Genomic DNA, 26,201 nt, shown 5'->3' with positions numbered 1-26,201 from the left:
CCCTTATACAGTATGATTGCATTTTTCAAGGGGGGGGTGGTTTCAGGGGTTCTGCATACACATGAAAATCATGCATAGCCAAATCCTTGGAGGCAGCCCCATGGCTAGCAAGTGAGGGGGTGGGAAAGAGAGAATCTCCCATATTTCCGTAGCCCACATGCCCAGCAGGCCTAGCCCAGCAAGCAAGGCAGACAGTTTGAAAGCTCTTTTGTTTGATAAACAACAGAACAATTGAAATCTCTCCCCTATTAGCAGTACTTGAGCTTGTGATCCAACCCATTCAAGGTTATGATGACCCCATGGTGGCTTTTCTCCATACAGCTGCCCATATGAAAATAGCCAGACATTGCAAAACTGGTGTTGGGTTTGACATCAATTCTTGGTATACCAGAGTCTGGTCAGTAGCATTGGCTGAGATATTAACATGTCAGGTCAGAGTGGCAAAGGGCAAACACAGCCCCTACTCCTTTTGTAACATCAGGCAAATGTTTCTGAATGCATAAATTGTTCAGACTGTGGCAGGAATCCACCCAACACTCATGGGAAAACGTGGTGCAAGCTTTTAGAGTAACCAAACAAAATCTTGTTACAAAGTATGAAAAAAGTCTGTAATTATATCAGGACAAGTTGTTCGTTGTTTACTGTTGCAACAGTTGTTTTCTGAAAAGGTATCTTCTGTTCCACGAAAAATAAATAAAAACATTATGAAAAGAAGAAGCTCTTCTCTCGCCAGGTCAGTCGATCGGGCACAAAATGACTTTAAGTTCTCTGCCTTGCTTATGAGGGCAAGGCCCACTCAGTGTGCCAACTCTGGAAGTCCTGTGGAACTCTCTGCCACTTGAGATTCAGCAGGCGCATTCTGTGCCAACTTTTAAACACTGACTGAAAAGTTCTCTATTCCACCAGGCCTATGCAGGCAATTAAGAGTACACCCCCCACAATGTTTGTGTTTTTAATTATTTTGCTTTTAACTTGCTTCTTAAAAGTATTATGATTTTACTGTATGTTTTCATAGTGTGATATAATACAGTGGCATATAAATATTTCTATAAATAAATAAAAAAACCAGAGATGCTTGTGCAAGATCTCGTGGGAACTCTGATGGCCCTGCGAGATCTCGTGATAGCATCCCAATGCTGTTGCAGTGGTCTTGCCTCTCTGCGCCCTGCAAGCTGCAGAGCTTAAAAGCTATTTTCATGCCAGGAAACCCAAAGTAGACCCGGTACAAAACAAGCTTTTCAGTTCTCTGCCTTGCCTGGATTTATCATGCACAACCAGTCTGCAAGAAACCCATGCAAGTTAAATGCACACAAGATGCGATCACACTCTACTGCAATTTCTGTAGACAGTAACTCCAGTTTCTGTAATTTATGCAGGCTGCAATCCTAAACCCACTTATTTGGAAGTAAGCGCCATTGAACTCAATGACACTTTTTCCTAAGTAGATGTGTACAGGATTGCACAGCTGGCGGTCTAAAAGCACTTGAAGAAAGAGAGTGGTGAAGTCCAACTTGCAGACATGCTTGCAATGTGAATAGCAGAGGCTTTTTTTAAAAAAAAAATATATAAAGAGAAGTTGGAATGTTACTAGCAAAAGTGACCTAATATGCAATCTTAGAATTTGTTTTTTGGAGGGGTGGGAAATAGACACGCTTCTTAATCGCTTGGAGAAAATTCAAGGCAGCTTAATGACCCAAAGTGACACAATAAAAAGTTGAGCCCGGTATTATTTTAGTTTTAGAGATCTTTATCATAAAAGTGCCATTAAAATAAATGGTGTCTGTTTCGCTCAGTGCTCGAGATGAAATCTTAGACAATCAGACTCTTTTGAAGGCCTGGCAGACAACAGCTGAGCAAATTTAATGGGAGCTTTCCTGAAATACTGGCCTGCTTCAAATGTTGCCATTCTTTCTTTAAGCATCTTAGTGGGTTCTGTCTGGAATGTTTCCTTTCATGCTGCATCCTGGAGAAAGCAAGTTTCCAAGCATACCTGGCGAAGGTGGGCTCTGTTGTTTCCAGGAATCTCCCCTTAAGGGGCATCGTGCTCCCCCTACACCAAGGAAACCACCCTACAGATTTCTGCTTTTCTGCATCTGGAGAAGAAAAGTGGATTTCTTAGCACAAATTATTGTTCTTAGGAAATGAAGAAGCGTTCTCGGTGCTCATGAGTATCGGACTAGCCTTGTAGACTAAGAGAGCCGGAGTGGTGAGGTGTTTAGAGTGTCAGACTAGGACCTAGAAGATACAAGGGGTTGAATCCCCACTTGGCCATGAAGTTTACTGCGTATGACCTTGGGGACCAGTCACTGCCTCTCAGCCTAACCTACTTCATAGGGTTGTTGTGAGGATAAGAAGAGAAGGAGAACATACCATCTTGAGCTACTTGGAGGAAAAGTGGAATATAAATGTAATAAATAAGTAGAATGTATAACCAAATGCAAATGTGTGAGGTCCCTGGGGAGACACTTAGTAACCTGCAGCAGGGGTGGACGTGGTTGATGTCACTGGTACTTGTCTTCTGCTCTCACAGCTTGGTCTGGGTGGAGGAGGAGTTAGAACGTTGGCCCTGCCTCCTCTTCCTTGAGGATGAGAGGCAACCCTGAAGGATGTGATTTGTCCTCCTGCCTATCCCAAGAACATGGCCAAGTGAGGATTCAAACACTGGTCTCTTCAAGTTCCTAGTCCTCATTTAATCCCCACAACAACCCTGTGAGGGTAGGTTAGGCTGAGAATAGGTGACTGGTAAAGGTCACCCAATGAGCTTCTACACCATGCTGGCTTTTAAATTAATTTGTGACAGTTTTCAGTTTGTTTACTGGATAACCAGGAAACACATTTTCCATATTGTTCCCAAACCAACTAGATAGAGCAGTGGCACTCAGCTGGTGGTCTGCAGACTCCAGGGAGTCCACATAACCTACCTAGAGCAGGCATAGGCAAACTTGGCCCTCCAGATGTTTTGGGACTACAACTCCCATGATCCCTAGCTTAACAGGATCAGTGGTCAGGGATGAGGAATAGCAGTCCCAAAACATCTGGAGGGCCGAGTTTGCCTGTGCCTGCAGAGGATCCGTGGCACGACTTGCATAGCAAAAACTACAACAGAAATACCAAAAAAATCAAAGGTAGGTGGTCCATAGCTTGCCTTTTGAAAAACGGAGTCCACAGTACTTAGCTGATTTGGAACCACTGACACAGAGGATTTAAAATTTTATTTTTAAACAGTTCCTTCACCATATACGTATTATACCACACACTGGTTCCTGGACTACACTCAAAGCTTGCAGGAAATGCCTGCAGAGCAATATTACCGTATTTTTCGTCCCATAGGACGCACCTAGTTTTTTGGGGGGGAAATAAAGGAAATTTTTTCCCCTTTATTTCCCCCCCCCAAACCAGGTCGGGGAAACCAAACCAGATCGGGGAACAGCGGTATGGCGGCGCTCCGCCTCCCCGCTGTCCCCCGAGCTTGTGGGGCTGGCCAATGTCTGCCCGAAGCGTGGGGCGCTCTGCTTCAGCGCGCCCTGCGCTCCGTGCAGCAGGCTGCTATCCGCAGCTTAGGGAGCCCTGCGGGAACTCCCGCGGGCTCCCCAGGCTTGCTCATAGCTTCCTGAAGCCTGGAGAGCAAGAGGGGTCGGTGCGCACCAACTCCTCTCGCTCTCCAAGCTTCAGCGAAAGCCTGTATTCACCCCATGGGACACACACAGATTTCCCCTTCATTTTTGGAGGGGAAAAAGTGCGTCCTATTGGGCGAAAAATATGGTATTTATGGAGCCTCCTTGTTGAAGCTGTGATGGCTTGAAATAATCTTTAAATAAGACTCTGGACTTGGTTCCATCCTGGCTCCTGCTTTTCCAGGCTCAGGGCAAGGATTCTCTCTATGTTACAGCTGCCTCGATCACCTGAAAAACAATTTCTTAATTTTAAGTGAGTGCACGAGATGGCGCCATTGAGCTTTGAGTGCCATTGAGTGCCTCCTAAGTCTGCTCTGCCAGGGCTTCAGGAGTAATGGTGTTTTCTCCCCTCCCCCCCCTGCTGTTCAGGTATTACAGTCGAAGGCGTCTATCGAACTGTTGGGAGCAACATCCAGGTGCAGAAGCTCCTGAATGCCTTCTTTGGTAAGAAACAACGATTTGTTGCCAACTGGGCTTTATTTCTGTGGAATTATGGGGATTCTGATTTTCAATTTACTAAATCAAACCAAGTTTCCCCATAAAACCACTATATGCAATGGACCAAATTTTCTCAATCCATTCAGGTATGGTAGGAGATATGTTCCCCTTCCCCAATTCTTGGCTCTTATGATCCTAGCAGAAGCTATACGGTTAAACACTATTTGCCGATCATATTCTGGAATATCATCTTTTAGATAACCAAGCAGAATTATTTTAGCTTTCAAGGGAATACGATATCCTGACATATCAGAGATATCAGCTTGAACGGATTTCCAGAATATTTCTATTTGAGTACAATTCCAAAATAGGTATATGTAACCTGCTTTATTTGATCCACATCTCCCTAACCTGTATATTAAAATTTATAATATCTAACTTTAATTGAGTCTACATCTCCTGTATCGGACAGGCTGTGCCACAGAATCATAGAATTGTAGAGTTAGAACAGACCTTGAGGCACATCTAGTCCAATGCGGGAATCACAACTAAAGCATCCATGGCAGGTTGCCATCCAACCTCTGCTTAAAAATCTCCAGTGAAGAAGAGTCCACCACCTTCCAAGGGAGTCTATTCCACTGTCAAACAGCTCTTACCCTTAGAAAGTTCTTCCTGAAGTTTAGCTGGAATCTCCTTTCTTGTAACTTGAAGCCATTGGTTCGGATCCTAGCCTTCCGGAGCAGGAGAAAGCAAGCTTGCTCTATCTTCCATGGGACAGCCCTTTAGATATTTGAAGGTGGCTATCATAGCTCTTCTCAGTCTCTTTTCTTCCTGGCTAAACATACACAACTCCCTCAATCGTTCTTCGTAAAGCTTGGCTTCCAGGCCCCCTAATCATCTTGGTCGCCATCCTCTGCACATGTTCCAGCCTGTCAAGTGTCATTATTTTTTTTTATCATACTTTTATTGTGCTAGCTGAAGGCCATGACACCATCCTTAACATCAGCAGACACGAAATATACTGTAAAACCACAACCAAAACTGGCAAAAACCTTGTTACAGGGACAGTTAAAAGAGTGAGGAGTTGCCTATGTATAGTATAAGTTAGATCCCTGAGTCCCCTTTACAATTAATGGCTAATTCATCCAAATTCATCACTCTAATCTCCCTAGCTGCCAGAGCATAGAGAGCAAATTGCTAAAATCATCAGCAACATTCTGCAGCCACTTCTTTCTCTCTTCCATAGTTAGGTTGATTTCCTGCGCAAACAAGGGTTTCATAAATCGATTTGTTGGTTCTGCACAAAGCCAGCATTGTGTTGTAGATAATGAGATATATATTCCACATACAGTTGCCTGCAAAATCAGAGTCTTCCTTCATAAGGGACCTTATTATATTGTCCATCCAGGGCCACTGTAAGCATTGCCTGGAAGCGCAGCTCTGTGAAGGCCGCTCTTAGCGAGGCGGACAGAATTGCGCCATTTTAATAAGTGGATACTGTGGCAAACATTTGGAGGAAATAATTGACTGCAAGTCTCTCCCCACTTCGTTCCAATAGAGCCAGTTCCTTATATGTCTCTTGTCCCTGCTCAAAGACGCTTGCAGCTTCTGTAAGTGGCAGTGGGCTAGGGAGTGCTGGATACCACCTTCCAAGCAGTTAGTATGTTCCAGTTCTTTATAACACAGTCTCTCATCTGGTAGGAGTTCAGTTTTTTCAAATACAGTGGTGCCTCGCAAGACGAAAAGAATCCGTTCCGCGATTCTCTTCGTCTAGCGGTTTTTTCGTCTTGCGAAGCAAGCCCATTAACGTCTTAGCGGATTAGCGGATTAGCGGCTTTTAGCGGCTTATCAGCTTAGCGGATAAGCGGTTTAGCGGCTTAGAAAAGGGGGGGGGGAGGGGGAAAAACTCGGAAAAACTCGGAAGACATTTTGTCTTGCGAAGCAAGCCCATAGGGAAATTTGTTTTGCGAAGCGCCTCCAAAACGGAAAAACCTTTCGTCTAGCGGGTTTTTCGTCTTGCGAGGCATTTGTCTTGCGGGGCACCACTGTAGTTTAGGCAGACGTAATCAGCTTTAGCCCTCATTGCAGTCATGCCAAGTTCCGATTCAGCTTGTCAATATCCTACTCCAGGCGTGGTCTGACCAAGGTAGAATAGAGCAATACTATGACTTCCCTTGATCTGGACATCATCATCATCATCAATAACAACAACAACAACAACAACAACAACAACAATTATAAAATAAGTTTATTATTTATACCCGCCCATCTAGTTGGGTTTCCTCAGCCACTCTGGGCAGCTTCCAACAAAAGATTAAAAATACATTAACACATCAGTCATTAAAAACTTCCCCAAACAGGGCTGTCTTCAGATGTCAACCAGACTTCTGTTGTTGCAGCCTAGAATAGCATTAGCTCTTTTTTGTTGCTGCATCTCACTGTTGACTCACATTAAGCTTGTGGTCTACTAAAACCCCTAGATTCTTTCACGTGCGCTACTGCCAAGACAGGTATTCCCATCTCACATTTGTGCAGCTGGTTAATTCTGCCTAAGTGCAGAAGCTTACATTTGTTCCTGTTGAAATTCACTGTGTTATTTTGGGCCCAGTTCTCCAATCTGTTACGGTCATCTTGAATCTTGTATCATCCCATATGAACCTGCCTGGGTTTTGAGATCTTCAGGGGAGTCCCTTCTATCAGTCTGGCCACCCTCACAGGCCTGCTTGGTGGGGGAACAGGAGAGGGGCCTTCTCAGTGGCTGCTCCCAAGCGTAGTTCAGCAATGGAACAATAAATCATCTGAGGCCAGTGAAGTGAACTCTTTATTCAATGAAACAATCCACAGCTCCAGCCTGGTGGTCTCAGCAACTCTTTCTAGGAGGTCTTGCCCCAGTGAAGCGTTTGCAAGGACTGAAGGTCCCTGCCTTCCTAGTGCCCAGTAGGACTTCTCCTCTCCAGAGTCTTTCCCATGCAGTCTCAGGCTGTGTCTTCACACAACCACTCTCTGCTCTGTCTGTTTCGTTTGTGAGTTTTAGGAAACTGGGGGGGGGGAGGGGAGGTGGTTACAGCAGGAGGGAGTGACTCCCTTGCTTCTTCAGCAGCCAGCTTCTCTGTCTCCTGGATCCACTCCTCTCCAGCCCCTGCTTCTGCCTCGGAATATGAACTGTTCTCTGCTGCAGCATGACCCTGCTCACCAAACCCTGTTGCCTCTTCTGCTTCTGACACCTCCTCCAAGTCTGCTCCTTCTCCCTCTGACCACTCATCATTGTCCTACCACCAATCCCCTGGCTCTGAGCCTTCTACCCCTGGGGGTTCCCTAGCAGGTTCCCCAGCTAGTGCCTCCTAGCGCTTCTCTGCATCCAGCCAGTCCATGACATAGAGGGTCTGCCCACTAAGGATTGTAAGGATTCACATTGTACTCTGAACTTTGCTACCATGGTGGTTTAAGGATGATTTTCATACTGCTGTAATTTCCTGTTGCTTGTGCAGTTGTGTGGTGTAGCAGTTAGAATGTCTGACTAGAACATGGGAAAGACCATGGTTCAAATCCTCCCACTCAGCCATAAAACTCCCTGTGTATGACCCTGGTGGCCAGTCATTGCCTCTCAGCCTAACCTACCTCACTAGGTTGTTGTGGTATTGAGGAAGGGGAGAGCCATGTATGCCACCTTGAGCTCCTTGGAGAAAAAGGTGGGATATAAATGCAACAAATATTTATTAATTTAGGGGCCTTGATGCACAAGAGAATTGGGTCTTTACAGCATCTCTTCTCCCTGTTGATCTGCTAGTCAGAGGACTCTTTCGGATCTTGTGTTTCATTGGCATTCCCCAAGACACTACAGACCTCTTCAGCTGTAAGGTGGCTCAATCATAACCTGACCAAATTTGGAAAGGGAAGAAGAGACATTGCTTTGAATTAGGCCTGTCTTCGCGTTTGGTCTGAATATGTGCAGAGGGATAAATGTTCAGCCTACAATCTTTGGAACAGAGAGAGATTGAAAGAGAGAAAGGATGCATTTGGTACCCTCCACTTCAGTCAAAAAGGCTTCCAGAGTGGCTTAGAAACACTCAAAGCAAGACTGCCCAAAGCTTATGATCTCTGTATTAAACACACACACACAAACACACAAATCCAAATTCAGGCATCCATTTTGAACAGTTATTCCTATAGCCCATCTGGCACAGTTCAGGGGTAGGAGGTGCTTCGTGGAGCACCAGAAAAATGGAGAAATGCAAAAGGGGGAGTTTGGTCAAGTTCAGAATACTTGAAAAGTACAAATGGGGAGTTGGGGTGGGGATGCAGCTAATGGTTCACAACTGCTGTAGGTTTTGGGAGAAAGGGCAGCTGTAGATTGAGCAAGAGAGTTGATTTTCTTGAGACCAAGGGGAGAAATAAAGCTTGCAGAATGACACAAGGCTTCCCAGCCTGTTAGGAAGAAAGCAGGCTATCAAACCTGATAAAGGCATGTGAACACGGAGAGCAAGATACTGACATTTTGGGAGAGGTTGAAAAAATAAATGGCTGGTGGGGCTTTTAGAGAAACTGTAGTTGAAACTGTTGGAATTCAGAGAGCAGCAAGCTTTCAGAGGTCAGAAAATAAGACAGAGGGGCTTTAAATAAGGAAACCTGAAGGTTCTGGATGCAAGCTCAAACCTAAGAGTTCTGCAAGGAAACAATGATGTCTACCAATTTGGATGGCTTTAAAGGAGGATTAGGGGAACCCATGGAAGAGAGTGGCTGTTGATGTTTACTCTCCATTTGGGGGCAGCAATGCTTCTGAATCCCAGCTGCTGGAAACATAAGGAGAGACGACTGCTCTTGTGCTCGAAGCTTGCTTGGTGGTTTCCCATTCGGCCACTGTAAGAACAGGATGCTGGATTAGATAGGCCATTTAAACCTCCTTGTGGAAAAAAGTGCGTCTTATGGGGCGAAAAATACGGTAGATTAATCTTAAGTGGGGCATGAAGAAAGCCTTTGGGCTAGCCGTCAGGAAACGGTCACCTTGTTGAGAGAGATCGTCACAGACCTCAGCTCACAGGAAAACATGGTCGCTGACACATCAGTTGACAGCATCCAGACTCTGCCTGCCTTGGAAGACCTAGATGTCCCTCCCTCCCTTGACAAGCTGATGAATGCCATGGACTCTCCCTTTTTGGAGGTTTTTAAGCAGAGGTTGGATGGCCATCTGTCATGGATGCTTGAGTTGAGATTCCTGCATTGCAGGGAGTTGGACCAGATGACACTCGGAGTCCCTTCCAACTCTATGATTCTGTGAACTCTCAGGCATGTGGTAAATTCTCAGGATGGGACAGAATCCCAACAAGAGTGCTGAAATTTCATTTCAACTCCTCCCTCATTGTCTACCTGGGTTCTACCATAACCAGCAGCCTCTCCATTGATGCTGAGCTGTATTGGCAAGGCAGCTCTGGCAATGGCTCACCTCTCCAAAAGGGTATCGGAGAATGTGATGCTAACGACCAGTACCTAGATGAAGGTCTACCAGGCTTGCGTGTTGAGCGCGCTGCTTTATGGAAGTGAATTGTGGGCAACTTACAACCTAGAAGCGCGATGCCTCAACACCTTCCACATGTGCTACGTCAGGAAGATTTTGCGCATCACATGGCAGGATAGAGTCTCAAACAAACCCACATTCCCAGCAGGTTCGCACTGTCTCAGCAATATCTGTGCTGGCTTGGTTATGTCCACAGAATGGAAGATGGCAGGACCCCCAAGGACGTGCTCCATGGGGAGCTTCAAGAACCAGGCCCATAGGCAGACCAACTCTGCATTACAAAGGTGGGCAAATGAAGGCGGGCAACATCAACCCTGCTGTGTGGGAGTCCCTTGCAGACAACCGCAGTGCCTGGAGACAGACTGTCAGGTTGTATAACTACAGCAGTGACCAGAGGAGGAATGACCACTGGGAGGAGCTCACAGAGAAAAACGCCATGTTGCATCTGCAGCAGCACAGCTGGATGCTTTCATCTGCCCCAGCTGCAACGAAACATGTCTCTCCCGTATCAGTCTCTAGAGCCACAGCAGACGCTGTAACCTTCCAGCAGGTTGACTTCACCCCCAAAGGCGCATTCCTCCATGGTCTCTTGAGACAGACAGATACCAACAACTAGGGGCAGGACAGCAGGAAGAGGGAGTTTTTGGAAATGTGAATATTTCATACATAACAATAGATAAATGTACATTAGACTGGGAATTAATATAATGAAGCTGCACATATCACAACTGTAATAATGGTAGAATCAACAGCAGGAAAACAACAGAGGTTAAGAAGCAGAGGTGGATACATTTACAGAGATTGGTGCAGGTTATTTTGATTTACACGCCCAGCAAATAATCTGCTAGAGATTTTGGAAAGTGCCTCGTCTGTCTGCCAGGTCTTTGTGTGTTCGGACACCTTTCCTGGATATCATTGCCCAATTTGACATCCAATGAACCTGAACATTGTAGGATTCAGGTCAGATACAATTATGTACTTCTTGATGTAGCACATAGGTAAACAGTGGAACTCGCTCCCACGTGGAGCAGTGATGGCTACCAACTTGGACGGCTTTAAAAGAGGATTTGACCAATTCATAGAGGAAAAGGAGGCAATGCTCTTTCTCCAAAGCCAGACTGAGTAAAGTGTCTGAATATTAATTGGTGGAAACCATTGGTGGAAACATTGGTCACTGTGAGAACAGGAGGCTAGACTAGATAGGCCACTGGCCTGGTCCAGTAGCTGGGCTCTTCTGATGCTCTTATGGAACCTCCAGACCCAGAGGCAGTCTATCTGGATTCTTGGGTCAGTAGGGACCACTTGGCCACAGTGAGCACAGGAACCTAACCTGGATGGGTTGTTGGCCTGATCCACCAGGCTCTTACACTGTGAGGAGGGCTTGGGCTTAGAAAAAGTAAATCATGGCACCACTCTTTCAAGATCTTAGTGGGTGGCTTTGCATGAAGGCTGGAGGGGACTTGTTCTGCCAACTCTTTCCCATTACATCATTGTGGAAGCCAGGTGGTTGTTTGGAGTCAGGGCCAGCTGGCTGCTATGATGGTGTTAATATTGACACTTTCTAAGAAATAAATCTCCCGGCTCCCCGTCACTTTCTGAGCAGGTCCTTTTTATTGCCAATCAGCAAAGTGCCTGCTGATTCCTGTAAGAGCCCTACTTCCTTGGCTGCCCCTATTTTTTTTGTTTCAAAACACTTGGCTGTGCTCTCCCTTGCTGTTGTTATATTGGATTCCTGTAGAGTCTTGAGTTGTACAAGGCAGGGTCACACTCTCCGATGATTAATTACATGGGACAAAGTGTGTTTGATGGCTGTTAATAGTCCTCCTGCCTTTCCTCTGGGCAAATAGCTCCGTGTGCTTTCTATCGAGAGACCCTGCTGGGGTTTGTTAAATGTGCTTTGGTTTGGTTGTCCAGTTTGCTACTGCTGCTGCTTCTGGCACCATCAATCCCACTTGACACTAACAAAACATAGAGCTGCAATGGATTAGAAATTCTAGGTGCAAATTCTAGTGTGGCCACTGGGAACCCCCAGACTGGATTACTGCAATGCACTTTGTGTAGGACTGCCCTTGGGCCTGTTTCAGAAGCTCCAGCTGGTGCAGAGCACTGCAACCAGATTGCTGATGGGAGCTTCTGGCTGAGGGCATGCGACACCATTGTTAAAACAGCCGCACTGCACTGCCCATCTATTACTGAGCCAGGTTGCATTGATTTACAAAGCCCTGAACAACCTAGGTCCAGGGTAAACTTCACCTGAACCTTATAGTATCCCAAATTGATCACCGAGATCACCTGGAAGAACATCGTTGGTTGTTCGCCAAGTTGGCGAGGCTCATTTGGTGACAGTGAGAAGCCAAGCCTTCAGTGTCATGGGCCCAGTCCTGTGGAACTCTCTGCCACTGGAGATTCAGCAGGTACTTTCTGCTTCAACTTTTTAACCACCTGCTAAAAACTTCTATTCCACCAGCTGTGTGCAGTATCCAGAGTGGAGTCTCTTTAGGTGACTGAATGGTGTCTTGTATACCTCCTTCCAGAAACTCCTGGTGCCAAATGTATTGCTTTCCTTTCCTTTGGACCACATCAGGGGGTCTTGTTGTCTGGCCAGCCCAGGACCTCCATACACACTGCACCCCAGAGAGGTGACTTTGGTGCTGCAAACGCAGCAAAAGCAATAAAGGAGGCAGCAGTTATGAGTTATAAGCTCAACCTGATTGGCATAAGATACAAGCAGAAAGTGTGGCCTCAAATCAACACTGTCAGAACAGTCATACCTGAACTTTGTGAATGTTTCTCTGATTCCATTGAACAAGCTCTACTGAGCTGACAGCATCAAAGCAAGGTGGAGCTGCATCAAAGAGGCAACCTACGACATAGGCAGTCAAAGAGAACAGCAGATCCACGACTGGTTTGAGGCCGGCATAAAAGACACGGAGCCTTGTTATTGCTGCAAAAGTCTTTTGTGAGCTACCCTGTTGAAAGATGCTTTCTACACTGAGAAAGTGATACCCAGTGAGTTGCCAGACGATGTGCCAACGACTAAAGCTGCCTTGGAGTGTTCAACTCACTGCTGACAGCGGCAGCACTCACCAAATATATGAAGGCTTGAACAAAGCCTTTGGACCAACAATCAAGAAAACTCTTCCCTCGTCTTGCAGGAGAGACTGAAGCCAATAGCAATGAAGGCAATGAAGAATACATCCTTTCACGTTGGGTTACCAGCATTTGTTTTTAACTTCTTTCCTTTTAATTTCTTATGCTTCCCTTGTATGTTTTTATCTTATTTCTACTATTGTAAACTGCCCTGATATATTATTGTAATACGGTGGGATCTAAATATTTTTTATAAATAAGTAAGTAAATAAATAAATAAATAAATAACCCAGGGTGGTAGTAGTGGAGAGATGCACCTGTCCTTTAGAGAGCTCACACTTTTGAGCCATTCTTCCCCCTATTCCCAGTGGAAATTTGGGGGTGCCACTTTCTCCATTAAATACTGTCTTTTGCACTTCCACAAAAATGTTGTGGTCGCTTGGATGAATCTCATCACGGGGACCGTGTTCTGGATATTCTCTGTGCTTCCCCCTTGGCCTTCTTTCAATACCAAAAAGGAATTCATTTGTCATTGGGAACAATAAAATGAAAATAACAAGGAGAGCAAATTTCAAGTGGAACACCAGGGGAAGGTAGTGTAACACTGTGGTTTTCTCAGACTGTTGAGCCTGAAATGTTTTAATTGCTTCCCTTCACAGAACAAGAAGTTACAAACGGTGGTTTCCTGGTCTGTTTTCTAAACCTTTCAATTTTTTTTTGCCTCTTCTCTTTTCCTCTCTCCAGACCCGAAGTGCCCAGGGGATGTGGACTTCCAAAATAATGACTGGGACATCAAGACAATTACAAGCTCATTGAAGTTCTACCTCAGGTAGGTTCTTCTTTCTCAGTTCTTTCTCAGTTTCTGCTTTCTAAAATATCTGACCTTTATCTAGCTAATCTGCACAGAGTGGGTGGGCAGAGGGCATGGAGCTGGTTAAAAACAGCTTTCCTGTGTTTCACTGCACTTGTCTTATCCTTAGACAGCTGCTCCATTTGCCCAATTCTCTCCACTCAAGGTGTCAGTGGAAATCTTTCCCAGCTATACTCACCTGAAGCTGAGGAAGTGACCAAGGTCCTTCTGCATGCAGAACAGGAGCTCTTCCACTGAGCTGTGTCCCTGTCCATGAAACAAGGAAACTTCAACTCATATCACCAGGGCCTTGTACATAGAGTGGTCTTGATGGAATTTATTGAGATTTTTTAAAACAAAACAAAACAACAACATACAAATTGTTCCAGATTGAGTAGAGCACAGCTGTGCCTCCCTGTTTCCTATGGAACTTATGCATTGAACTCTCTCTTTCTTCCCCCCACCACAGGAATCTCTCTGAACCTGTCATGACGTATAAGCTTCACAAAGAATTGATCTTAGCTGCCAGTAAGTGCCTGGGAGCAGGGTGGGGGCGAGCTGCTATTAAGAGTAGTTTTCTGAAGGGTGTGAGCTCATTTGCCTGATGAGGACAAAGTTCTATTCTCTGGAATGTTAGATCTGTGCTAAACGCCTTGGAAGAACCACTTTCTCATGTTCTGTAAAGGAGGTGATAGCACATAGAAAACAGGGACATGTGCCTCCTCTCCTCTCATACAAACCAAGGCAGATCCTACTACTTACCTCCCAAAATGGATATTTCCTCCTCCTCCCAACTGCCCCCCCCCAAATTTCTTTTTTGTATTGTGTATGCCTACTAAGGAAGATAATAATGCAATAAAATTTGAAACAGTAACAGTTCATTGCACGTGTATCCAAAATCGGATTAAAACTATTGAGTTTAATTCACCAAAATTGATGGACTTGATCCTGTGTTACCTGCTTTTCAAAGTCTAATAGTCAATAGACCTCCAGTGCTTCCCCTGCTGCCCCCTTGCAGGATTACCCACTTTGAGAACCACTGAGCTAGGGCAAGAACAGCAAATCTCACTTGAGGACGTCATGGCCAATGTCCCCCCCCCCCTTTTAATTGATTGCTCCATGGACAATCAAAGCAGCACGGTTAATTAACTCTGAAACCTTTCAATTAGGTCGACAGTCCAAATTTGCACAGTATTGTATTACTAGGCCCGGACAACAATTTAATTAAATGAGTGGATAAATCAAGAATCTGGTCATCTTGATTGAACTCCAGCTGGCTGTAATGAGCTCCCTGGTGCTTCCCGTTTTCGGCATCCAACCTCCTCTCCCTGTTTCTCTGTGAATGGTTTCGCGGGTTTGCAAGCTAGCTTGAAGCACAGGCTTCCTTAAGCAAGTGCAAGAGAGCCTTCACAACTTACCCTCTCGCATCCTATCCCACGGGTTGAATTAATACAATTTATCTTTGCTTGGTCAGTAAAATGTGTGTAAAATCACATAGCGATCATTAAAAATGATTGCAAAGTACTTGCAAAGTAATATTAATATTTGTTAATTAATTAATTAATTATCATCGCCTGACATTTGCATAAGGTAAAATTAAAATTCCTTGGTTTTCTGAAAGCCATTTATGTGCTTCTTCATTAAACGTAGACTTAACAAGCTAAATGTTATCCAATTAATAGCAGGTTGTAATCCCTCACACTCAAGAACATATTTTAAAAAAACCCTCACTGAAGAAATTTGCAAAAACTAAGCTTCGCACTGTAGTATCTCAGGGTCAGTCTCTATCATTGGGCTCACAAGAGCCCAGCTGATCTGGAGCAGAGGTGTAATGCAGCACAGACTTGCCACAGGTGGTGAAAGGTTGCATTCTGTGCTGAGCTGGGGCAAGTGGAGATCAATGGCCTGGAGCTCTGGGCTTGATTGAAGGACAAAGAGATGTCTAGCCAAGGAGAATCTGCACCCCCCCCAGTTGACATGTAACGTGAGCCCCATGCTGCCATACAGACAAAATAGCATGGAATCATAGAGTTGGAAGGGACCCAAAGAGTCATCTAGTCCAACCCTCTGCAATGCAAGAATCTCAGCTAGATCATACATGACAGCTTAAAAACCTCCACTACCTCTCACAGGAGTCTGTTCCACCGTCAAAACAGCTCTTACTGTCAGAAGATTCTCCTTGGCTCAACAGTGGCCAATCGCAGAGGCATCTTGGAGGCCTGTTATCACTCTGCACCATGGCTGCGAAGGTGCTTTGGGACAGAGCCAGGACCCTGGGAGAGGACAGTTTCAGTCAATCAATCAATCAATCCCTCTAACCTCCACCAGTTTTAGACTACAACGCCCATCAACCCAGCGTTATGTGTCTGTGCTAGCTGTGGCTGATGGGAGTTGTAGTCCAAAACAGCTGGAGAGCATGGTGTGTATGTGGAGACTCAGAGCTGCATGGGAAAATGCATGCATAAGAGTGAAGGATTCTTCTAGTTTAAATGGTGAGGTGGTAGAAATGGGGCTTTGGAAAGGAATCACAACACTCATCCAGTCCAGCCCCTGGAGGTGCTGGAATCATAGCTAAAGAAACTCTGACAGGTGGCCACCCATCCTCTGCTTAAAAACATCCAAGGAAGGAGAGTCCACCACCTTCCAAGGGAGACAGTTCCATCGTTGAAATGGCTCTTACAGTCAGAAGGTTCTTCCTAATGTTTAGTCAAAATTTCCATTTGAAACCATTGGTTTGAATCCAGCCTTCCGGAGCAGCAGAAGACAAGCTTGCTCCATCTTCCATGGGACAGCCCTTCAGATATTTGAAGATGGTTCTCATCTCACCCCTCAGTCTCTTCCAGGCTAAACAAACAAGGAGGGGGAAACTATATTGAAAATTTACCCGGGCCATCAACAATTCCCTCTTTTAGCAGCCACTGACTTCTCTGTTCTTCCCAGTTCTTTTTCAAATGCTATGAGCTGTGTCTAAATAAGAAACTGCCTGTGTTTTGAGCTCCACTTATTTCTGCACAAAATCCTCCCTGCCCTCAACAAAATTTTAGCAAAATCAGTATTGTGACACTGATTTTCATCGCAGCCAAGAGCAGCTGTTGCTCGTTGCAGTTAATATTTTTTATTATTTAATACAATTTGTACACTACTTGGGTTCCTCCCCCCTAAATGCACCTCAAAGCAGTTTACAAAAAAAGATAAAATAGTAAAATTACCAATAAGAAAATTTCAACAGGTAAAAGTAAAAAAATAAATAAATTCAATAACAATAATTTTAAGACTTCCCAAAATGTGAAAAGATGAAAAACAGATTAGAACTTACCCCAGCTTTGTAAACATCTAGGTAGAGTTGCCAAAATAAAAATATTTTAACAGGTGGCACCTGCCTGATGTCATTAGATGCTGCCACACTAAAAGATTGAGTTAGTTCGCACACTTTTTGTTTTGAAAGCAGCAACCCTGGGGGAGCCTGAATCACAATCTGGAAGTGAGGAGAGACAGTGTAACTCCCCCAATTGACGTGTCCTGTTTAAACACACACACAGCAGCTGCTGTTTGCACCAGAAGCGAAGCCTCTGTGTATTTACCTCAAACTGAAAATCTGATTATTTTTTCCTTCCTAGAGTCTGACAACCTGGATTATAGGCTGGGGGCGATCCATTCCCTTGTCTATAAACTCCCTGACAAAAACCGAGAGATGCTAGAAATGATCATCAGGCACCTGGTCCAGTAAGTTGGCGTTTCTATGCAAGATTCCTACTGTAAACTACTGTAAAGCAGGGGGGTTGGCAGCTGGCAGACTTCTGCTCAACTGTGTCCTGGGCCTGATTCCAGAAGCTCCCTACAAGTGATCAGGGCTCCAGCAAGAGTGATCTATACAAGGGGGTGGGGAGAGAGAAGGAAGGGGTTGGACACAGTGGTTGTTGTTGTTTTTTGGTCTCTGGACACACCCACTGCCAGCATTAGGCTCCATCCACAGTTGACATGTGACTTCTGTCAGAGTTGCCTTCCACAGAAGGGTTGCTTGTCAGGATTTTGCCTTCATGGTATGTATGTGTGGTGCAGTGTGGATTGAACTATAGACCCAACAGAGTCTTGGCTATTGGTGATGGCCTAACACATCCTCTCTTCTTCGGGGTGGCCCATGATGGGTACATAATGCCAGCTTGCCCCGACAGCCCTGGTTACCAATTAGTTTCCAGTTCAGAGTGCTGGGTATGACCTATAAAGCCTTAAACGGCTCAGGACCCAAATACCCCAAGGGCTGCCTCTCTCCATATGAACTGACCCAAACCCTGCAGTCATCACCTGAGGCCCTCCTTCATGTTCCTCCTCTGCAAGGGTTCTGGAGGGTGGTAACACGAGAATCGGGCCTTTTCAGTGGTGGCACCCCACTTGTGGTATTCTCTCCCCAGGAAGATTGCCGGTGGCAGCAGACTTTTGTCAGGCCTCTGGCTTTTAATTATCTGTGGCCCTTTTGTGCAGGTGTGTTTGTGTTTCAGTCCAGTTTTTAAAAATGTGAAGATGTTTTAGATTTTGTTTTTCATGAATGCAGTATTTATTTATTGTTGTAAGCCACTTTGAGTTACTTATATAAAATAAAAAACCAATAAGTTTAGTAAATAATAATCTAGAAATGGGAGGCTGTTGCAATTCTGATACGGCAAGGAGGATGTTTGAGAACAAGCCTTGGCTTTCAGAGCAAAAGGGTTTGATTGTTTCCAGACCTCAGGAAAATCAGTTTTAGAAATGTGATTTTTTCTTCTTCTTCTCCAACAAAGCACCACTCTTAAGTGCTTGTCAGAGGAAAATATGTCTGGTTTTGGCAATTTGAAATTTCATTGTGCAATTGCTGGGTGTGATGTAGATTATAATCTCCAGCCTTTTCCTCTTTCTGGTTTCAGTCTTCTGGCATAGATTTCGTTGCAGGCTCCATTGGCCCCAAAGATTTGTTGAAATCCTCCTCCTCCTTCCACATTTTCTTGGTTTTGTTAGGACTTAGACATGGCAAAAAGAAAGAAAACAAAGAATGAAAAATAAAGATAATAAAGCAGTGGTTCCCAAACATTTCAGGCCCCCTTGGTTCCATAAACTCACGCCAAATGCCCCCCCACCCTATAAAAAGCATCATTAAAACTAGTGATTTGCACGTCCCACTAGAGAAGATAATAATGCAAATAAGAAGAAGAGGAAGAAGAGTAACAATTGATTGCACATTTATTCAAAACTCAATGAATACTATTTAGTTTAATTAATAACACGGTCTTGAAAGACCTACATTGGCCGCCAGTACGTTTCTGAGCACAATTCAAAGTGTTGGTGCTGCCCTTTAAAGCCCTAAACGGCCTCGGTCCTGTATATATACCTGAAGGAGCGTCTCCACCCCCATTGTTCTGCCCGGAGACTGAGGTCTACGCTGAGAGCCTTCTGGCGGTTCACTCGCTGTGAGAAGCCAAGTTATAGGGAACCAGGCAGAGGGCCTTCTCAGTAGTGGCACCCGCCCTGTGGAACACCCTCCCACCAGAGGTCAAAGAGAAAAACATCTGAAGGCAGCCCTGTTTAGGGAAGCTTTTAATGTTTAATAGACTATTGTATTTTAATATTGTGTTGGAAGACACCCAGAGTGGCTGGGGAAACCCAGCCAGATGGGTAGGGTATTAATAATAAAATAATAATAATAATAATAATAATAATAATAATAATAATAATAATAATAATTATTATTATTATTATTATTATTATTATTATTATTCTACAAAGCCTTAGAACAACCAGCCATTTGCATATACTTCCATAGAGCCAAAAAAGCCTGTCTTTCAAGTTCTGCTCTAAAATAACTAAAGAGTTATTTTAAGTTTACGAGATATGTTTCAAGGAGGGCAATTTGCCAAACCCCAGAGTACCAGCAATCCAAATGACTAAGACAGAAGGTCTTTCAGCATTGGGCAATAGAGCCCTGGGCTGCTATTTTCAAGTCCCATTCTGTTTCTGCAAACAGGTTCAAGAGCGCCAGGTGGAAAGATGATGCACTTAGCTCAGGCTCCCGGGCCGGATCAGGCCCGCCAGGGTCCTAAATCTGGCCTGCCCTGCTGCTGCTGGCTCTCTGGCTTCTGGCTTGCTGCCACTACCAGCAACAAGCTAGTGCACGTGGTTGAGCACTAAAGACACAGCCAACTCATGGCGCTGAAAAGGGGGGCAAGGAGACATGCTAAGAGAACCCGCTGCGTGCAGGGGAGAGGGCGCTCCCCATTAGGCAGGCGGCGAGCGGAGTGCTGCGGGGGTCCGAGGTGGTCCAAGGTGGAGCGAGAAATGATGCAGTCAGGAGGCATTGCACGCAGGCAGCAGGCAGCACCACCACCGGGGTCCCTCGCAGCTCAGTCACTGCCCCTCCGGGTTTCCCGCTCGCCACCTGCCTCATGGGGAGCACGTGCTCCCCAGCGCACGGTGGGTTCTCTCAGTGTGTCTCCTTGTCCCCCTTTTTGGTGCAAAAGAGGCATGTTCAACTATGGGGGTAGATCTCATAGTGGAGGGATCTGCCTTGTGGGTTGGGGGGATTACCTAGGGGAGACACAAGGAGGTGGCAGGGACGGGCACTGCAGGTGTACTTCGAAAACCTGGCGTCAGTGGATCAAGTCTATCAGTTTTGTTGAATTAATTAAGCTAAATCATTTTAATTGGGTTTTGCAATTAATCACTAATGTTTTGAATTTTATTGGGCAGGCAATTCTGCTGTGATGCTTTTCATAGGGTAGGGTGCACTGGGGATGAGTTTCTGGAACACAGGGTCCCAGGGCCCTCAAATGAGTTTGGGAGCCACTGAATTGTGATTTACCTGAGACATGTACACCGCATGGGTTTGACATTGCTGGCATTATTATTTTTTTGCCTCTCCCTTTGCTTTTTTGCAAATTTATTAAACCACAGCCTCAAGCTGGTTTAAGACCAAACCCATTAACATTTGCGAAAGCATTGGCTTGAACTTTAAAGAAGCAATCAAAATTTCCAACATTACACAAAAGTATCAAAACTGCTCAAGCAAAAGTGCTTGTGTAAAGAAAAGAGAATTAATAACAGGCGGGAGCACAGCAGTAGACACCCACGTATACATCTGAAGGATGTCAAATCTACTTTTTTTGCCAACTTTCTGAAGGTGCACCTGAAATGTCTGCAAGTTTCATTTTTAGAGTTTGCAAGAGTATGTTCTGCCTCCACCGTCAGAGCCAGTATGCCTCTGAATACCAATTACTGGGAATTGCTGGTGGGCAGAGTGCTGCTGTGCTCATGTCCAGCTTGCAGGCTTCCCATTGGGACATTAGGTTGGATGTTCCCAATGTGGGAACAGGATGCAAGACTGGGTGGGCCATTGGCCTAATCCAGCAGGCTCTTCTTACGTTTTACCCCATCACACAAAATGAGCTGGAGAGGCTCATTTGATAACAATGGGCATCACTGGGCCAGTGCAGTGGAACACTGTGACTAGAGATTCAGTGGGCACCTTCTGTGCCAACTTTTAAAAGCCTGCTGAAAAGTTATTCTGCCAGGTGTTTACAGGCAATTAAGAGGACATCCTTCCGCAATGGTTTACTGGTGTTTATTTTTAACTTTTTTTAATGCTTTTACTGTATGCTTTTATGTTTTTATTACTGTAAACTGCTTTAATATATTTCTGTTAATGAATAATAATGCAGAAGAATCCCATGATGCTTCACCATAGGGGTGGGGTTGTTTGTTTGTTTGCTTGCTTGCTTGCCTTCTTGCTTGTTTACTTGAATAGCTATATACCACTAAATCACAAAATAGTTTAGAGCATTAAAAAGATAAAGACCAAACACAAATGTCACGAAAGAATAAAAACAAGTTTAAAGCAAAAATAAATTAAAAACAGGCATCAATAGCCCATTGTGGGCTATTGTCCTCTTAATTGCCTGCAGAACAGAAAAGGTTTCAGCGGATGTTTTAAAAGTTAGCGCAAAGGAGCCTGCTGAATCTCCAGCGGCAGAGAGTTGACAGGACTAGGCAGCTGACAATAAAGGCTTGGTTTCCTTTTGTGGTCAAATGAACCTTGCCAACTCAGGGAATGACCAGCAACATTCTTACAGGTTATCTCAGCTTTTGAGTTGTAAGTACTCAGGCAAGGTCCCTAAGGTCATTCAGGGCTTGTGAATTAATGCAAGGATTTTGAGCCTGGCTCAGTAGTAGTTGGGCAGCCAGCACATCTTCGGCCAGAAGCTCCCATAAACAGTCTGGCTCACTGGTGGGGGAAGTGGGGTGCAGAGGGCATAACAAACTGGGTGGCGGGGGAGGCAGGGTGATGGGGTCCCCACTGGCTGAATGGAGGAGGAAAGCAGGGAGAAGCTGAGGAGTTGTATGAGATCCTGCCCCCTGCACTACAAGTCAGCATGTCAGATGCTGCTGCTATTCATAATGTTTATTTTAAAAGTACTTGAGCTCTCCTATTCCAGCATGGTGTGGCAGTACAAGTAAAGCAAAGAGGTGGAGTCTGGGAGTCAAGTTCCTTCCTGCCCCTTCGTTAGCGGGGGACGGGGACAGAAGGGAAATACACTTGTAGCGGAGGGGAGGGCTGTGGCAAGCCAGCAGGTTTCCCAGATGAGGAACAGCAAGAGGGACGGCAAACTCTGTATCCGCCCCAGGTGGCAAAAGCCCTAGCCATGCCACTGATCTGGCTGCAGTACCCTGCCCCAGTTGCATCTTCCGAACCAGGCCCAAGGGCAGCCCCACATAGAGCACATCGCAGCAGTCCAGCTTTGAGGTTACTAATGCACGACATATAGTGGACAGGCTCTCCCTGTCCACAAACAGCTGTACAGTGGCACCTCGGGATGCGAACGAGATCCATTCCGGAGCCCCGTTTGCATCCCGAATGGAATGTAAGACACGACGGCGCATCTGCGTGTGCGCGGGTCGCGTTTCGCTTCTTCCGCGCATGCGTGCAACGTCATTTTGAGCATATGCACATGTACGAGCGGCAAAACCCGAAAGTAATGCGTTCCATTACTTCTGGGTTGCCGCGGAGCACAACTCGAACGTGCTCAACCCGAAGCACGTTCAACTTGAGGTATGACTGTAGTTGGGGAACCAAACCTTGCGGTTCATGGAATTTCGGCTCCAGAATCCCCGGTCAGATGCTCCTCTGATTTCCACCCTAATTTTCTTGCTTTCTTTTTCCTCTCCTGACAGCGTGTGCGAACACAGCCGGGAGAACCTGATGTCTCCATCTAACATGGGGGTCATATTTGGCCCCACACTCATGCGAGCCCAGGAGGACACCGTCGCTGCGATGATGAACATCAAGTTTCAGAACATTGTAGTGGAGATCCTCATTGAGCATTTCCACAAGGTACGGCAGAGCCAACAGTACACTGATTTCTTACTTTTCCCTGCCCCCCCCCCCAAGCAAAGAGCCTCACTTGAGTTAGGATTGAAGTGCTTATCCCTTGCAAAGGGATTTTACAAGGGCTAGGTTGCTTTTCATCAAGGATGATTAAGGCTGCAGCCCTGCCCTGTGGATTTCACCTGACTTGCTTCTGAGTAGACAGGCATGGAGATTGCGCTACATACCCATGGTGGTGGTGGGAGGGGAAGAGTGGCAATTTAAGTCTGTTCTGCTGCCATATACTTTCTAAACAATTATGCATAGGAATAAACCAGCTAAATAGAGCTTTTAATGTGCTTCACGTTACACAATGAATGTTTATTTCGTGGAAGGCGTGTGGGTGTATTTGTGTGTGAGAAAGTAAATAAAAGCCAAACACAAAGTCCTGAACTTTCCAGAAGGAAGGGTTTGTGGTCGATTGGGTAGAGAAATTTTAATTTTCATGCTTCCTAAAGGAAGCATCATTTCTCGTTTATGGAAGATGCATATTCATCATTTGAGAACTGAGTAAACAGCAGAGATCTGGTGGTGAAATACTGCAGTGGAAGATTTCCCAGGTGGGCCACACTTGGATGTTCTGCCTAGCAATTCTAAGGATGGGGATTATCGGAGATAGAGGGTTCCAGTTGCTGTAAACCGCAGGAGGAGGAGAGCGATCTTTTGTGCTCAAATCCTGCTTACTGGTTTCCCACTGGGGCACTGAGCACAGGATGTTAGACTAGATGGGCCATTGCGCCTGATCCAGCTGGCTCTTCTTATGTTCTCGTGGGATTCCATTACCTGACCCCACATTAGCAAAGCAATAAAGCAGTGTAATATCTGACCGATGGAGCCTTCTCTATAATGCTTCAGGAGATTACCACCAGCACCACAGCTTTTTTTTATTGACCTGGAAAAGTGGCCTTTAATTAAAAATCCAGTTTAAACAATCCAACTCCCTCCCTCCACCCGCCAAAAAAGGATAAACATTTTTTAAAAGCCCTGTTTAAAATTGAATCTTCACGCAGACATCTTAGACCTACACTTAAGCTCTCTGGAAATATCTCACAAGCCAGGAGGCCAACAGCTGGTCGCTGCTCCATTTCCCTTTCTGGTGCTGGGAGTCCTCCTTGAAAGAAACTGGAGCAAAGGAGACTGGAGGCAAATAGGGGAGACTGGAAACAAAACTGTGGTTTGGAGAGACTTCTGGTGCATTTTGAATTTTATTTAAAAATTTAGAGAGTTCCAAATCCTTGATTTCAAAATGCCGGGTGTTGAATCATAAACTAGAAAGCATCTTGAAGCCACTCCAAGTCTTCTTCCCCAGTCTGGATTCAGTATATGCAAAGTCTACCTGACCCTGTGCTGTGTAGTGGTTAGAGTGTCAGACTAGGACCTGGGAGAGACCAGGGTTCAAATACCCACTCGGACATGAAGCTCACAGGGTGTGACCTTGGGCTAGGCACAACCTCTTAGTTTAACCTACCTCACAGGGTCATTGTAGGAATTAACTGGGGGGGGGGTGAACCATGTATGCCACCTTGAACTCCTTAGACTAAAAGGTGAGATATAAATACCATAAATGAATAAATTTCTCAGCCCTCAAAGTTTTAACCACTATTTCAAACCTCCTCCCCAAACCTTCTCTTAAGAGATTCTGGCCAGCAGTGGGGGGGGGGGTGTGTGTGAGTGGAACCATATAAAACAAGCCCTTTTTCTAATCTCTGGAATGGTGTCTTTTAATTAAAAGTAAGATGTCTTCTTTCCTGGCCTTTAATTTCTGCAACGATAAGGTTAAGCTAGTAATGTTTTATTAGGTTTGAGTCTTAAAATGGGTTGGTTGGGTGGGTGTGGAGTGGAAATGTTTCCGTACGCATATAGGCAAACACTTCAAATGAGTTTTCAAGCAGGCATGATATATTATTTATGTGGTGAATTGTGAAGTCTCAAAGGACAGCGGAATTGTTCACTGGGTTGGTGTGTTGTAATTACTGCTTTGACAGCTTTAAACTTGAGTGCTACAGCTAAATTAAAAACTTGATCCCCCTGGAAACAAGTCTTGGCATTACACAAGCCCTGCTCTGCAAACTTGAAAGATTAGGTCAATACCACCTGCGCATATGAAAAAAATTAATGTGCTTTTTACTGCCTCATTACATAGTGTGAACCTAGCTGGGGGTAGGAACAGCTTCTTGGAGAGGTTTGTGATTGTGGCTTTTAAATCGAGAGCTATAGTTCTCCGAAATATGGTGTGATCACTGCAGAGAATATACAGTCCCAGGTACAAGCAAGAATTGAGAACTGCATAATTCTATAAACTTCGGTCATGTCTCCTCGTACTTGTCTTTTCTCTCAACTAAAAAGACACAAAGCTGCAGTCTTTTTTTCATTGGGGGGGGGGAGAGGGGGAGGTAGGAGGAATGGTGATCCCAAATGAGCTCCCATAAGCCTCCAGCAAGGTGAGGAAGTGTTCCAGTCCGGCAAAAAGTTTCTTTTTCTTGATCATGCAATGAAAAGAGAGGTGCTCCCTTTCTCAGAACAGTTTGAAAACTCTAAGCCGGTAGTTTTCGAACTGTGCTTGTGTTAAACCCACAATCCCCTGCTTTGGATGCAACAGGAAACTGTACCTTAAAGAAGGCCGGGGCTGAAGCGTCAAGCCTATTATTATTTGTTAAGCCAGAGGATCAGGACAGAAGTGCAGGGCCTGCGCACTCTCTGCTTGTAACAGAGGCTTTGGCACTGTGCAGTAAACCAGGGTACCACGTTTCAGCCATAACGGGAAAGTGTGGTTGAAAGAGAGCAAGATGAAAGTGCTGTTGAGAGAAAGGAAGGAGAGGCGTGCAGAATGAATGTCCAATGAACTAGCCATGATTTATTAAGTCGTTGCATTTGAACCAAACTTTTGTCCGTTGATGCCAATCTTCTGGTAATGCGGCATAATAAAGAAGTAACTAATTGCATTGTAGGAGGCATTTCTCATCAGAAAGGCAAAGCAGTGAGAGAGAGCTATTAAGCAGTACTCCCCTCCATTGACTTCATGAGGCCAGCCTCATCGGGCCTCCTCGCCTCAACTGGCACCTGGGGGGGGGGCAGCCATTCCCTCAGGCTGCCTCAGTGGCAGAAACGGGAAGCAGAAGGCTCGCTCTTGTCAGGTTTACTGAGAGACCAGCTCTGCCTGGCATCTCCTGGCCCTCAGCTGTGCTAGCTGGGCATTCTAGAAACAACTGTTCAAGGACTGGATTATTTTCCCCTTCCCTCCCTTTTCCCTTG

The 26,201-nt window shown here is 45.3% G+C and overlaps 1 protein-coding gene across 2 annotated transcripts in view; it reads left to right on the top strand.

The window, feature by feature from the left end:
* The window catches only part of OPHN1 (oligophrenin 1), a 120,284-nt gene that overhangs the window by 64,296 nt on the left and 29,787 nt on the right, over nucleotides 1–26,201 (top strand). For both annotated transcript variants that reach the window (XM_079961276.1, XM_079961277.1), the window contains 5 exons: nucleotides 4,044–4,118; nucleotides 13,459–13,543; nucleotides 14,034–14,092; nucleotides 17,182–17,287; nucleotides 22,757–22,916. In XM_079961276.1, coding sequence (XP_079817402.1) covers nucleotides 4,044–4,118; nucleotides 13,459–13,543; nucleotides 14,034–14,092; nucleotides 17,182–17,287; nucleotides 22,757–22,916 — 485 coding nt within the window. The remainder of the gene's footprint in view (nucleotides 1–4,043; nucleotides 4,119–13,458; nucleotides 13,544–14,033; nucleotides 14,093–17,181; nucleotides 17,288–22,756; nucleotides 22,917–26,201) is intronic.

This window comes from Podarcis cretensis (genome assembly GCF_951804945.1).
Source record: "Podarcis cretensis genome assembly, chromosome: Z".
Lineage (NCBI taxonomy): Eukaryota > Metazoa > Chordata > Lepidosauria > Squamata > Lacertidae > Podarcis > Podarcis cretensis.
Note: the sequence above shows the minus strand (reverse complement) of the source record. Positions and strands in the feature narration are given on the sequence as shown.